The following is a 13,802-nucleotide window of genomic DNA, read 5'->3' on the forward strand; positions in this document are numbered from 1 at the left end:
TTACCTCTGCCAACAGGGAGCTGAGGATGTACAAGGACTGACCCCACAGATGGGGCAGCTTCCCCAGAGGAACTCTGTCCACCGTGTGAGGATTCTTATACTCTTCATCTACCTGGCAAAGAGAGGAAAACCCGAAGTCAGAATGTCAGAGGAGAAAATGGCCAACGTCACTACATGGGGAGCGCACAGAGGATTTACAAAATGCCACTCATTTGATCCTCCAAACCAATTCTATGCGAGAGCTAGGATAAGGAGGCCATGGAGGCTGAGGCCCTTGCGCGGGGGGCCACGTGGCTAAAAGCAGCAGAGGTGGAACTCAAACCCAGGCCTGGTTCCATCCAGTGCTCTTCCCACAAGCACACTGATGGCAAAAGGCAGAGAGATAGGCACTGGAAACTGGGCCTGCTGTCTTTGAGCACAACTCTGGGCAACAAGAAATGTCACAGCTCATACTTATATTTGGTTGCATTATGGGTACAATGATCTAAAACATCAGCCAACAGCCATGGCAGTGTAGTTCTGGATGCTGAGTCAGCTTTCTATCTTGCTCTCCTCAGGGGTTCATAAACACAGTGTGCAGATGCAAGAAAATTACCAGAAGGTGGCGCTATTTATTGAGGAAAAACAACTGTATTATTAGATCACTAATTTTCCATCAGGGACTCAAAAAGCTGAATCCATTGGGGGCTTTTGACTCATCAAAATAAGCTACAGTTCTCTTTCTGATGGACAGTGCTGGCTACGTGTTGTAAAAGGCTGCAATTTTCTCTGTTGTAAACGCCATGCTGACCTTTGGGTTCTGGGTCATTACAATGTTTGTTGGTTGGGGGAATGTTAGTGACCACTTTCTTCTCCAGAAAACATAAGCCAATTGAAGGAAATAGGAAACACATCTTTCTCCAAAGGGGAAAATCACATCATGAGACGAGCCATTCTCTGCATGTGAATTAATCAGTGATGTTGTTAATACATGCAGTGAATTTAAAAAAATTTTCTGTAGTAAACTGAGAAAAACTTAAGCTCATAAATGGAACAGAATTAAATGTTACCAGTAATCAAATAATCAAATAGGATAATACGTGGAGGGAGATTCTCCAAAACATCATTGTGGTTATATTTGGGAAGTAAGATTCGGGAGAAATATTTTCTTTCTATAGAATCTTGTATGTTTTGCAGTATGCAGAATTACTTTTACAGTCAGATTGTACATTAAAACTTTTTGAAATGTAAGTACTGTTAAGAAAGATTACATAGATCTGGAATGGGAAATAGTCGATGCAAAGAACAGAAGGTAGACAAGATATCTGGGTCAAAAGACAGCTTGGCTCTGCCCTCCTCCCACCCATTGCTGGCTCCTGCCTCCCCGTGGAGGTATGTGTCTCCCCCTCTCCACCTCAGTCCTTCCAATCTGCTTGCAGGTCCTCTAATGCACCAAGCCTTTGCCGCCGGCGGTCCTCTGTCTGCCCTCCATCCCATGGATTCGCTCCTCCGACCCCCCTAGCCTGCAAGTTCGCAGAGGCAGAGCCAGCGTCATGACCCCTCTGTACCCCAGTACCTAGCCTGCTGCCCAGCCCGGAGCAGCTGCTCCAAGCAAGTCTGCTGGGTACGCTTGCGTTAGTCTCGAGCTGTCCAATGGAGGCCCCGTGGGTAGTGGCGCCCTGCAAAAGCCTGTCCACCTGAGGAAGTGAGTGACGCTGAAAGTCAGGCTGGATGGCGCCTTGGCCCAGAGCTGTGGCCACTCCAAGGGTGAGGCTCTTTTTCTAATTTGCACAAAGGTGCCATATGGGTCGGGGCAGCCCTGTCTGTGGTGGTCTCTGCATGTTACTGTGATGTGATGGGTGAACCTTCCCAGCTGTCATCCAGAACCAGCACAGATACAAACTGTGCTCAAAATAAAAGAATGTTCAAAATCGGTGCCTAGCTGATGTGTAAACACACTGGATAAAGGAGGATACTGAAATGACAAGTACAAGCCCAAAGGTCAGTGTAGAGATCAGAAGAGAAAAGTTGCAGAGTAACCCTTTACAACACGTAGCCAGAACTGTTCACCAGGAAGAAAAGGAGAGCTTATAACACCTAGCAGTTACTACAGTCAGGAAATATGCCTTTTAGTAGAACATGGATAGATGGTTATTCTCTATCATAAAATAGGCAAAATACCCCTGAAGCTATTTATTTTCCCTTGCTATGCTTTCAGGTTCCAAATTACGGCCCATTACCAACTTTGTTTTGTCAAGTGCCTCAATACTGGAAAAGGGGCAACCTGAACACGCAGTTGCTAGGAAGTACCCAGCCCCCACTGTCAGCCCCCCCCCCCACCACCACATACACATCACACATAGTAAAATGAATACGTTTGCAGGAAACCTAGGTTTCTAACAGTTAGAAAGAAAACAGCCCCTGCAGGCTCCATGGCCTGATCTCTACAGTGAGGGACTGTCCATCCCCTGGAAATGCACCACCCATTAGGAGGCAGCATGGGGTTGTGAGGAGGCCCTGAACCTGGGGTCTGGTTCCAGGCAGAGCCCAGTGCTGTCTGAGCTCTGCCTCTCTGAACTGAGGCAGATAATTTCAAAGGTCTTTGCCAGTCCCCTGACCATGTGCTCGTGGGCCTGATTCAACCACAAACTCGTAGACCCAAGCTGCTGTGTGACAGCAGGGTTACGCTCTAGTGCAGGCCCTGTCAACCGGGGGAAGCACACTGCTCTCTGAAATCTCTTCCTCCCCAAAGTGCAATAATGAAGCTTTGAAGCAACAGGAACATTCAAAAGAGAAATAGCCTTGAATCGAGAATTCTTTTCTGCTAAACATGAGATATGTATGGGGAAATCTTCCCATTAAGATATATAGGTCCATCATGACCCAAGCTAGCAAAGTGGATAGAAAAAACGATCTTTGGGCATCTTCTTGGAACTGGCCAGTTTCCCTCTTCATGATATAGAATGGTTTCTAAGTGATTACTCAAGCTCTAGCTCAGGAACTGCTTGACTCAAAGGAAGAGATTCTCAGCTACCCTACACAGGCACACCTCGGGTCCAGACCACTGCAATAAAATGAATATAAAGGGAGTCACGCAAATTTTTTGGTTTCCCATTGCATATAAAAGTTATGTTCACACTATACTGTAATCTACTAAGTGTGAAATAGCATTTTGTCTAAAAGAAATGTATGTATCTTAATTTAAACATATTTTGTTGCTAAAAAATACTAACCATCATCTGAACCTTCATCAAGTTCAGCAGTAGTAACATTAAAGATTACTGATCACACGTCAGCATAACAAATATAGTAATAATGAAAAAGTCTGAAACGTTGTAAGAATTACCAAAACGTGACAGAGACACGAAGTGAGCAAATGCTATTGGAAGAACTCAATTAAGGGTTGCCACAAACTTCAATTTGTTTAAAAAAAAACGCAGTTATCTGCGAAGTTGCAGTAAAGCGAGGTATGCCTATACACCTCTCCCCCTCTCCCAGGGAGATTCTGTCTGGTTTCTTCTTCTGTGGAAATGTGTGAGAACATGGTGCCTAATAGTGTTCTGTGCTTTTTAGGGCCTGTGTGGCCTTGGACTCGGAGAAGGACAAGTATCCTCTGAAGGTCCTCAACTAACGCCTCCCTTGGGCACCAGCCAGGTCAAGCATGGCTCCAAAGCCGTAACTCCTGTGATAAACAGGAACACTACTGAAGGCTTTAGAAACCACTTCTCCTGGAGAAAAAGTGTTAGGTCTGAAGGGGGAATGAAAAATACTAAAATGCCAAGCACCATCTCACTTTGTATTAGATAAGCAGCACCTGCTTACCTTGTTAGGTGGGACTGCGTAGAGTTCAGGCATCAGGTGGATCCCGTTCTTGCCTCTGATTAATATTCCCTCCAGGGCCTCTCGGTATTCTTGGACCTGGAAAATAGCCCCATCCCCCACGGTAGGAAACAGCAGTGCAACACAGAAAAACAGCTCTCTTGGCAACAAACAGATCAGAAGTAGGACACAAGGCTAAGAAATGCACAAATACCTTCAGCTCAAGGACTGCAGGAGGAACCTGGACTCTTGCTGACAGCAAATGTTAGGAGGAGCTAAATGCGACTAGCCTTTTATGTGTTGTCTTTAATTCGTGATTTAAATACTTCACTCTTAACTTCTCACATATTTAAATTTCGTCTCACCAGCTAGACTATAAGCTTTATGGAGTGGAGGCCAGATCTTAAGCAGTGCATCCATTTCCACCTGTTGGTAGTTTTCCACTGAAGAAGCCCTCGTTCAAACATTTATTGCTCACGAAATATTTGCTGAACGAATAAGATGTGAAGAAAAGGAAGTGTAGGTACTATGATCCATGTACCCCAATTTTTAGGATGTGCTACTCAGTAAAAGCTGTTGATGTAAACATTTCTATTAAATTAAAAAGGCAGCAATAAAACCCTATACATGAAAAGGGAAATGGAGAGAAAAAAACCCTTAACAGCCACCCAGCTATTTGACACACTTCATCTTTGGAGAGCCCAGTCAAATGCCTTCCAGATCTCATTTTCTTTTCGTTTGAAATTTATGGACAGCAAAGCACGACAGGGTGCATCACTTTAAAATGTGACTGGGCAGCAAGTGGAAGAGACAGCACAGGGGGCTAAGAGAAGTAAATTCTGTGAGACCTACAAAATAAGGTACTAAACAGGCTTTTCTGTCTCCTTAGCTTTTTTGTTGTTGTTGTTGTTTCTGATAATTTTCAAGCTTGTTCATAATTGAAATTCCAACTCAATCTTTTTGAGATCTTTCAGTCTTGGGATAAAAAGACAGAAAACGTTAAGAACCGAGATAATCACTGAAGCATAAGAGTGAGAATCAACAAAGAGGGAACATTAATATTTGAAATTTACTGCCGCTTCTGAAACACCTCTGCATTCCTCAATAGAGGCAGCTTTCAAAAACTAAAACGAATCTTAGATTGCATATCCTACCCCAGAACATGAGATCTGAACAGATTAAAAAAACAGCAAAGTGTTTGAGTTTGTCAGCCCCGTAAACTTCATGAGGACAGGTCTGTTCTGCTCACCAAAGTATGCACGGCAGGAAATGCTAAAGAAATCTGTCTGAACAAATGAATGCTGCATTAACAAATATTCAGAGTACTTACTATGTACTAGGCGTGGGGCATACACCAGTGAACTGGAGAGAGACCACCTCTACCAGGGTCCTTTGACAACTAAGTGGGAAATACTGTTACAGGTGCCAAGCTGTTGTAAGAACCGTGGGGCATATAAAAGGGGCACCTGACCCAGCTTTTAGGCTTTCTGAAAGAAGAGACACTTAAAACGAATCACGTGAAGGAGGGAGGGGAAGTTGGGGGTTGAAAGGGCATTTGAGAGAAGGGGAGAGACAGCATGGCCTGCTCAAAGGACTGAAAAAGTTTCCATGTGCTTGGATTACAGAACTCAAGAAAGGAAATAAGTAACAAGAAATTGGGGGTACACTGGTGAAAACGAGGACCCAATCTTATGGGATCCTACAAAACGTGTGAAGAGCTTGTACCTCATCCCAAAAGCAGTCAGGAAGCCATTCAAAGCTTCTAAGCAAAGCGGTAGCATAGTCTCTTTCTTAATAAGATCACTGGCAATGGTGTGGAGAAACAGCAGGAAGCGAGGCTGGGAGACATCAGCTAAGAGTACCCTTAAGGATGGCAAAAGCACTGCTGGTCTGAAAAGAACAGCAGCAACAACAAAACCTGTGTGTGGAAGACTGTTTGGCGGCCCCCGACGACCCCCGCCTCCTAGTCCTCCAGCCTTTATGGAGGGCCCTCCCCTTGAATGACTTACGATAAAAGGCCCTCAAATGTAACATATTGGGTTAGGCTAATCAACAGAGAATTTCCTGTCACCTGTTTTATCCTAAGCCGAAATTTGGCCCTCTCCTTGTGTCCTCAGATTAAAAAAAAAAAGACCCTGGCATCTACCCTTGTCAAGGTTCTACATGGCCAGGATATTATAGAAACCATACTTACTTTTCCCAGCCTGTGTCCCTTCCATATTTAATATCTAATTGTTTCAGCCAAACTGATAATGATCAAGACACTCCAATATGGAAAAAGGTAAGACACTTGATCCCTGCCTTATCCTATATAAAATCCCTAAAAATAAGAGCCTAAGTTTTAACAATGTGTGGCATTCTATGTGCCCCCTCAGGCTACATCTCTGTCTATGGTTTACCCACCTTGGGCCTATGGATGCCTTGACAGCTGGCACATAGGTGGTATTTGTTTATTGGGATCAAAATGTTAACTTGAAACTGGGAACAAGCCAATATTTTCAAATGAGTGCTAAACAGTTTCATTTCACAAGCCCTAGGTGGGTCTATGCCCCTTATCGGCAGGAAGTATCCAGAGTGGTAATCTCTCTTCTTCCCTTAAGATGGAGGAATGATCAAAAGATGGGGGGGCTTCCCTGGTGGCGCAGCAGTTGAGAGTCCGCCTGCCGATGCAGGGGACACGGGTTCGTGCCCCGGTCCGGGAAGATCCCACACGCCGTGGAGCGGCTGGGCCCGTGAGCCATGGCCGCTGGGCCTGCGCGTCTGGAGCCTGTGCTCTGCAACGGTAGAGGCCACGACAGTGAAAGGCCCGCGTACCGCAAAAAAAAGAAAAAAAAAAGATGGGGGGACTGAAACCAAGCGTAATCATTAGTCAAATCCATTTTACCTGTAACCTGCCTTCACTAATCAAAGTCCTTTTAAGACTTGCAAGTCCTCCAAGCAGCACTTTGCCTGAATAATAAGATGTTTGCCCGAGTTGTTGTCTAGGAACTTGGAGTCAGCTGTGTCTGGTTCCAACTGAGCTGGTTAAGACTGGTTAGGACCACTGACCCTCCAGTTGGGCATGCCCAAGTGTCCGCTGACCTTTTGGCATCGGAGGGCTGAAAACTCCACCCTCAGAGCATGCTAAGCACCTCCATTTTGGAACATGCAGAGCCCTGTAGCCTAGTTACACTTGGGCAGAATGACAATTACTGCACCTCTTTCCAATCACCTTTCCCCAGCCTCAGACCGCCCTGCTGCTTTATTCTTTATCCCATAAATACACCGAGCCCCTTGCCTTCGCTCAGGTAGACCTGAGACTTCCTCCTTGCATGGCTGCCTTGCGGATAAACCCTCTTTTTGCTGCAAACCTCGGCATCTCAGCGTTTTGGCTTGCTTGCTGCTCTCTGGCAAGACAAACCTGGTTTGGCAACAACAGCCCTTAAACAACAGAATGCAACAGATGTGACACTTGGCCAGTTCCAGGCCTAAACCTTAAGAAAGCTTGGCGGCTCCTGCTTTCGCGTTCTGGGAGAAGATGACCACCATGTAAAAAGCTTAACTGTCCAGAGACTGCAATACTGTAAGAAGCTCAAGCTAGCTACGTGGAGAACCAAGGTCTGGGCCAACAAGCTGCCAACCCTGTGAGGGAGGCCATCTCGGATGTAGATCCTCCAGCCCCACTGACCCATCCCAGGTGACACTAGGTGAAGCAGAGAAAACCTGTCCCTGCTGAGCCTTGCCCAAATTGCAGAATAATAAGCAAACAAAATAGTTGTTGTTTTAATTCACTAAGTTTTAGGGAAGTTTGTTAAGCAGTGACAGATAACTGACACAGTGCCCTGAATTCCTGCATAACCCTATGTTCTAATAATAATCAGCACACCAGTGGAATGAAAATGCTGATTACCAACACAACACCCAGCATTTTCTCACCTGAACAGCATCACCGTTGAAGACCCCATCTATTATGAAATAAGTCCAGAACACAGGCCATTCACATTCAATGTTTTCAAAGAGCTTGAGTTCAGCAGGGTCATAATGCAATCGGTTTGGGTCCTGGAACCAAACAGGTAAACCCTCTAAAAGGTAATGTCAGATTACATACATAATACCATTGTACCTCACTGGGTGTCCCCTGCTTTCTGATTCAGTGCAGCTTTGAGGCTGGCATAATTAGGATTCTGCTATAATGGGGAGATGCTATTTTTGGCAGTTTTCCATGGTAACATTTCAGAAAAGTAAATCAAATGTACACAACACTCCTGGGTAGTTTATTATTTAAAGCTTACTATATCTCTATAACAAATAAATAGCAATTTGCCTCTCACAGTGCTGGGCAGACTATCTGTTTTATTGATATCATTATATCAGTCACTATGGCAAAGGAACCCAAGGAGGCCACAGGTAGCCTTTTAAAAACACGTGTGAGCCACAGAACTGTTTGTCCTTGTCTAAAAGCTGGTTTTAAACCACCAGCTTGCTGTCCTCCAGATGATCTTACTATTCTATTGCCTAACTCCAGCTTGCTGACTCCAAAATTAAGACTTGCTTCCAATATTCCAACATGTAAGTTTTATATTCCAACATGTAAATTTTATAATCAACAGAGGGAGAACACCACAGTGGCAACTTAGATATGAAGCAGTTAAGGAATCAGAAGAAACAATCTTTAAATACAACCTCTCTTGGGGTTTTATAACCATCTCGAAGGAAGCGACAGCATCCATAACGCCCCTAAGAAGATAAAGAAAAAAGATGCATTTGATGAAACAGAATTTCTTTGCCTCTTTGATTCAAGTCAGCCCTTCACCCCCTTTCCCATGAATCTTTTAGTAACAAAATGGGTACCAAATGCTCTTTGCTATCAGTACAAAAACTTATTTTTAAGTAATAAGCAAAGTAAATTCAGGTTTGATCAGTGCTTGGAAGGGAATGCCAAAACCTTCCATTAGAGTGGCAGTCAGGGCTGAGAGATTAATTACCGATAGTTCACTGAATGACCATCCTTTCATTCTGATTTGCTGTATCGTGCAAAGATGCAAAGGGGCCCTTACTGCTTGGAGAAGCCACCGAGGCAGATACGTGGATTGACTGGACTGCTTCTACTGCAAAGACTGGAAAGCCACAGGACATTCCAGACTCCTCGCAGTTAGGCTCCGGATGCAAAGAAGCCTGCACCTGGCAAGAAGTAGGTGAGGGAGGTGGCAGGGCTCCCTGTGGCTTAGGGCCATCGCTGCTGGTTTTCCTGCTGCAGGCTCCAGTGTTCCTCTCCAGCTTCTTGGGGGTCAGGAAAGAAGGACAGTGGCAGTGCTCTCTGAATCTGCCTCCCTAATCCCTGGACCGCAGTTTTGGGTGTCCACTGCCCAATTTCTTAAGTAAGTGGCACTGCTCTAGCACTGGCCATGGAGGCAGGCACGCTCCTAGTGGCCAGCCCTGTAGTGTTCGGGGCATCCTGGGAGGCCCGGTCTTGAACTGCTCCCCTTGAAACGCTTCATTCCCTACATTAATTCCCTGCCTACTTCCACAAACTAAAGAGGTTCTGTTTTCTCCACTGGCCCCTAACTGAGACAGTGCCTTCTTTTGGGGATATGGTTGGAGACCCTTTACCCCTTTGTTTCCAAAGGCTAAAAGCATTTTTCACCGAATCTAAGTAGGATCATCAAATGCAGATTTCAGTTTAGGAAACTTACATTCTTCAATCATTTTACTGATAACTTCAGTTGGCTGGAGTACTGAATAACCTTCTCAGTTTGGTGTAATGTGTCATAGTTGCTGCATTTCACCTCGGAGCGGGGATTTTTTTTAACCTCAATTTAACTTTGGGATCTCCAAGTCCCCAGAAATTGTGTGTAAAGTTTCAGGATATTGGGACATGTACATTTTTTTCTGGCGGGGACTTTACCTTTCAAGAGATTCTTAAAAGAGTCTGTCTGGGATCTCTAAAGGGTTAAGAAGCTCTGCCTTAGAAGTACGGGAGTGATACGAATTGGGATTTAAAGGTGCCAGCTTGAATTGAAGCTCTGCTACTTAGAAAGAGAACCAAGGCATTGATCACTCCAAGACTTATCCAGACTCAGCTTTGGAAACCTCAATCATGAGTCGACTTAGATACTGAGCAACGGATCTCATGGAGAACCGAGGCCTGGGTGAGCTGCTCCACGTCACTGTCTGAAAGGGGCACTTAACACAGGGCAGAAGGGCACCAGTGTGACCAATGCTTACCTGGAGCTTGGAAATAATTTCATTTTTCGTCACATTCACAAGGTTCACATCTTCCACTGCAAAGGCCGGGAAAGAAATAATGGAAAGAAGTCCAGCATCAATCTCTTTAGATGTCGATGCTCTTGGCAGCATGGAGAACAGAATAGACTGAACGAAAAACAAACAGGTGGCTTTAACCTCGGAAGCACTAATAGTTACATACAGTATCTAGAAACGACGACTTTACCCCAAGGGAACATTTGAATGAGTTTGCCAATTTTGAGCAGAGCTTTTTCCTACCAACATGGCCCCTGCTGGGCGACCTCACCTACCCAGCCAATGCTTCCTGCTCCTTGCAGGAGAAAAGGGGTCTGGGGAGAGCAGTAGTACGCCTGGAGCCCATGCTGAGAACTGTTTGTCCCCCTTCCTTTCGTGCCTTCTGTTGACTTCGCTGGGCCTTTAGGACATGCAGGGAAGGGACTAAGGACTACCTTGTCAGTAGGCTAGCGTGTCCTGGCTGTGAAGATAAGAGACAGAGAAGAACACACATATGGGACCAGGCCAAAGAAATGTCTGGCTTCTGTGGAATGTGACCAGTTGGACTGGGTGACCCAGGAACTACTTAAAGGAGTCAAATTCAAAAGACCACATGAACAGGCAAAATGGTTTAGTCAAAACAGAATTAGTTTAGTCCTAGAAAGAATGGGTTACTTAGTGGCACTATAATATGGCCTCAATTATAAGGTGGTTGGATTAGGTACTGTAAACTAAAGGAAGGTGAAATTATAAAGAAAAGTTTGGGAAGGGAAGAGAGCTAACACTGAGATCTAACATGTATAGACATGGGACTAGACCCCTGCAAACATAAGCTTATTAAATCTTCTATATGAAGGAATTCGAGAACTATGTCCAATTCACACGTGAGGACTCTGAGACACAGAGACTCATGCCTAAATGCATGCAGCCAGTCTGCGACAGAGCTAGGATTCTAACCCAGGTCCAGCTGGCTACAGAGCTCATGCAATCTCTACTAGGGACTACACATCTATTAAGATGCATACCAGCTTGACTTTATTAAACCACACCCAAAGAAATAGCAGACTCCCCATTAAGGACTATATAATGGAAGGAAATGGAAAGAGCTAGAAGGAGTTAAATATGGGGGGGAGCCCTTCAGCTTCAGAACAAAGCTTCATTTTCTATAGCCAAATGACCCCCAAGCCCAGTTCTTTAGTCACTCTCCCTCGGCTCTCTGCCTGAAACACACACTCCCACCGGAAGCGCTCTGCTTACAGGTTTTTATATATCTCACTCCCACAGCCCTAGCACAGTACCTGGCATGCGGTAAGCCCTCACTAAATAAGAGTTTGCTGATGTGTCAGCAACTGGTGACCTACTGTCTGCTAAATGGAGTCCCCTAATCTGCATCAAATCACACCTTTCTCTGACGGGTATTTCAGGGAGATTTTACTAATTTGCCATTTCTCCCATATCATCTCTCCTCCACCATCCATTCTGCCCATTCCCACTCCCTCCCCAAGTGAACTCCTGCCTGCTAGTCATCCAATTTGGGGACCTCATGAAATAAACCTGAGAGAAAACCACCTACATGCTCAAAAAACATAAAACTGATTTTGCCTCCAACGAAACAAGGCTGCCTTGATTATTGACTCCATATACAACATCATCACTGTGTCTTATGTTTGCACAGTACTTTCTGGTTTACAAAGTACTCTGACAAACTAAGTTGATTTATTCTGATCCTTGTGACCACCTTGTGCAGCAGGAGGAGAAGGTCCCAGTATGCCCATTTTATGGATGAGGGAACTGAAACTCAAAGAAGCCAAGTCCCATCAAGCTAGGAAGGTGAGGATCTGAACTGGAGCCCAAGTCTTCCACTTCATGAGTCTCCTTCCCTACTCTCTGGAACGTGAGAGCCTTGAGCCATTACCTGGCAGTGTTCGACCTCATCGGGCAGAACGTGGATCACGGACTTGCGACCTCCATGGGCTCCAAAAAGGTCCAGTTCGTCAATTGCCTCTAGGGCTGCCTACAAGCACAGGTATGAATTACTTTTCCTTGCTAGTACACATACACTCCCACATCTGGCACCCCTTTTTCATTAAGCAATCTAGCATATATGTTTTCCCAAACGTGGTAAAACAAATCTTTAAAATCCACTAAAGTGTCTTATACTCGTTTCTATCCTTATTTTCAGTGGATAAGAGCTTTCCTGTGTTTTGCTGCTCACTGCAGGAACAAGAAAGAGAAAATAGAAAACCATTTCCCAAAATGAAATTACTATTCTCCCCAATAATGAAACATTAACAACACAGCTTTGTGTGTGTAAGGGGTGGAGGGCTAAATTCATGGGCGGCTTTTCTTTCACCTATTTTAGCGGTTGACTTCTAACATTAGCATATTTGGCACTTAAAAATGTTAACTTTTTTTAGTATTAAGTATGTTTTCTGTCAGTTGACCTTAACAGAGCAAATTTATTGTTGCTTTAAAAATTCTAGTTCTGGAGTCTTTATTCTGTCTAAAATTATGCTTCAGTCTTGAGGAAGAGGGGAGAGAGGAGGCGTGCTAAATGTCTAGGGCAAGACATGTCAACTGGTGGCCAGCGGGCTGAATCTGCCCTACAGGCATGTTTTGTTTGGCCTGAGGAAGTTTTTTAAATGATTTTGAATTAGAATACCTACAGAGAAAGTTTGCAGCGTCCTCAATACCCCCTGATATTTTTCTATCTGGCCGGCTTCACTTGTTTACATTACTCGCCTGACCTGACCCTGTAGACTTTTAAACTTGTGAGCCCTGTCCTACAAAGTGGTCATATTCTTCAGCCCCTTTATGACCCAGAAAAGAAGACTGGACATCACACATCCAGCTTCTTCGACAACAGCAAGAGCTTAGATGTGTGGGTGATAACAATGGAGAGTAAGGAGGGAATGCACTTATTTTCAGGTACACGCAGATTTCGGTGTAAGAAACCTACATTTTTTTACCTATAATTTCAGTTGGCTGGGGTACATGTGCCACTTGAATTCCATACTTGCTGCTGACTTTTGAAAAATATGCTAATCAGATCAAATCCAAACCCCTAACGATGAGAACCAAACCAAAGCAGTTACAGACGCACAGAAGGAAGAACAAACAGGACGAGACTGTCACCTTGGCCATTCCTACAGAGCTTGCATTCAGTTCTGGAATGCCCTGATTGGTCTTATCTCCACGTTCCCACATTCCATAATCCTGCGGGAGAAAAAGGGAAAAAGAGGTATATGAAAAGTGCTATGGAAAAATGATTCGTTCACGTCACTGCAGGCATGAAGAAACATGAATATCTCTTCTCGAAGGCTACTAAAATCATGGCTTTACATATTCGAGCTGCGTTCTTTCTCGATTTCAGTTCATTTGACCTCTGGGTAGACTTTTGGAAGTAAATACTCAAGTGGAACAAAAATGCATACAAAGACACTCTCAATTTTCTTATTTCTAAAGTTAGTAATTTGTAAGAAACTCTTGATTTGTAGAGACCAGAACATTTTATCTTAAAATAAAAGGCTGCCCTTTACTTATCTAATACGTTTGAACTTGTATTAAATTGTAAGATGGAACAAAGAAACTTTAACAAATGGGTTATAACTAGGTGAAGCCAACCAAACCACTTAAAATAATTTAATACCTGCTTTTAACATTACCTCTTGGGAAAAAAATGCTCAGCAACTAACAGAAGCCAAAGTCAAAACTGAGGCTCAGAATACTGGACTTTCCTGGTATTTTGAAACAAATTAATAGGAACTGGCTTAGAACAGCCCATC

The 13,802-nt window shown here is 44.2% G+C and overlaps 1 protein-coding gene across 5 annotated transcripts in view; it reads right to left on the reverse strand.

Moving 5' to 3' along the window:
* PHKA2 (phosphorylase kinase regulatory subunit alpha 2) overlaps positions 1-13,802 on the reverse strand; it is an 83,132-nt gene that overhangs the window by 30,003 nt on the left and 39,327 nt on the right. For all 5 annotated transcript variants that reach the window (XM_082864192.1, XM_082864195.1, XM_082864194.1 and 2 more), the window contains exons 6-12: positions 13,153-13,233; positions 11,933-12,031; positions 10,003-10,149; positions 8,461-8,514; positions 7,714-7,836; positions 3,802-3,897; positions 5-112 (exon numbers count right to left, since the gene is read on the reverse strand). In XM_082864192.1, the coding sequence (XP_082720318.1) occupies positions 5-112; positions 3,802-3,897; positions 7,714-7,836; positions 8,461-8,514; positions 10,003-10,149; positions 11,933-12,031; positions 13,153-13,233 (708 nt within the window). The remainder of the gene's footprint in view (positions 1-4; positions 113-3,801; positions 3,898-7,713; positions 7,837-8,460; positions 8,515-10,002; positions 10,150-11,932; positions 12,032-13,152; positions 13,234-13,802) is intronic.

The sequence above is a fragment of the Leucopleurus acutus genome (assembly GCF_964270905.1).
Source record: "Leucopleurus acutus genome assembly, chromosome: X".
Classification (NCBI taxonomy): Eukaryota; Metazoa; Chordata; class Mammalia; order Artiodactyla; family Delphinidae; genus Leucopleurus; species Leucopleurus acutus.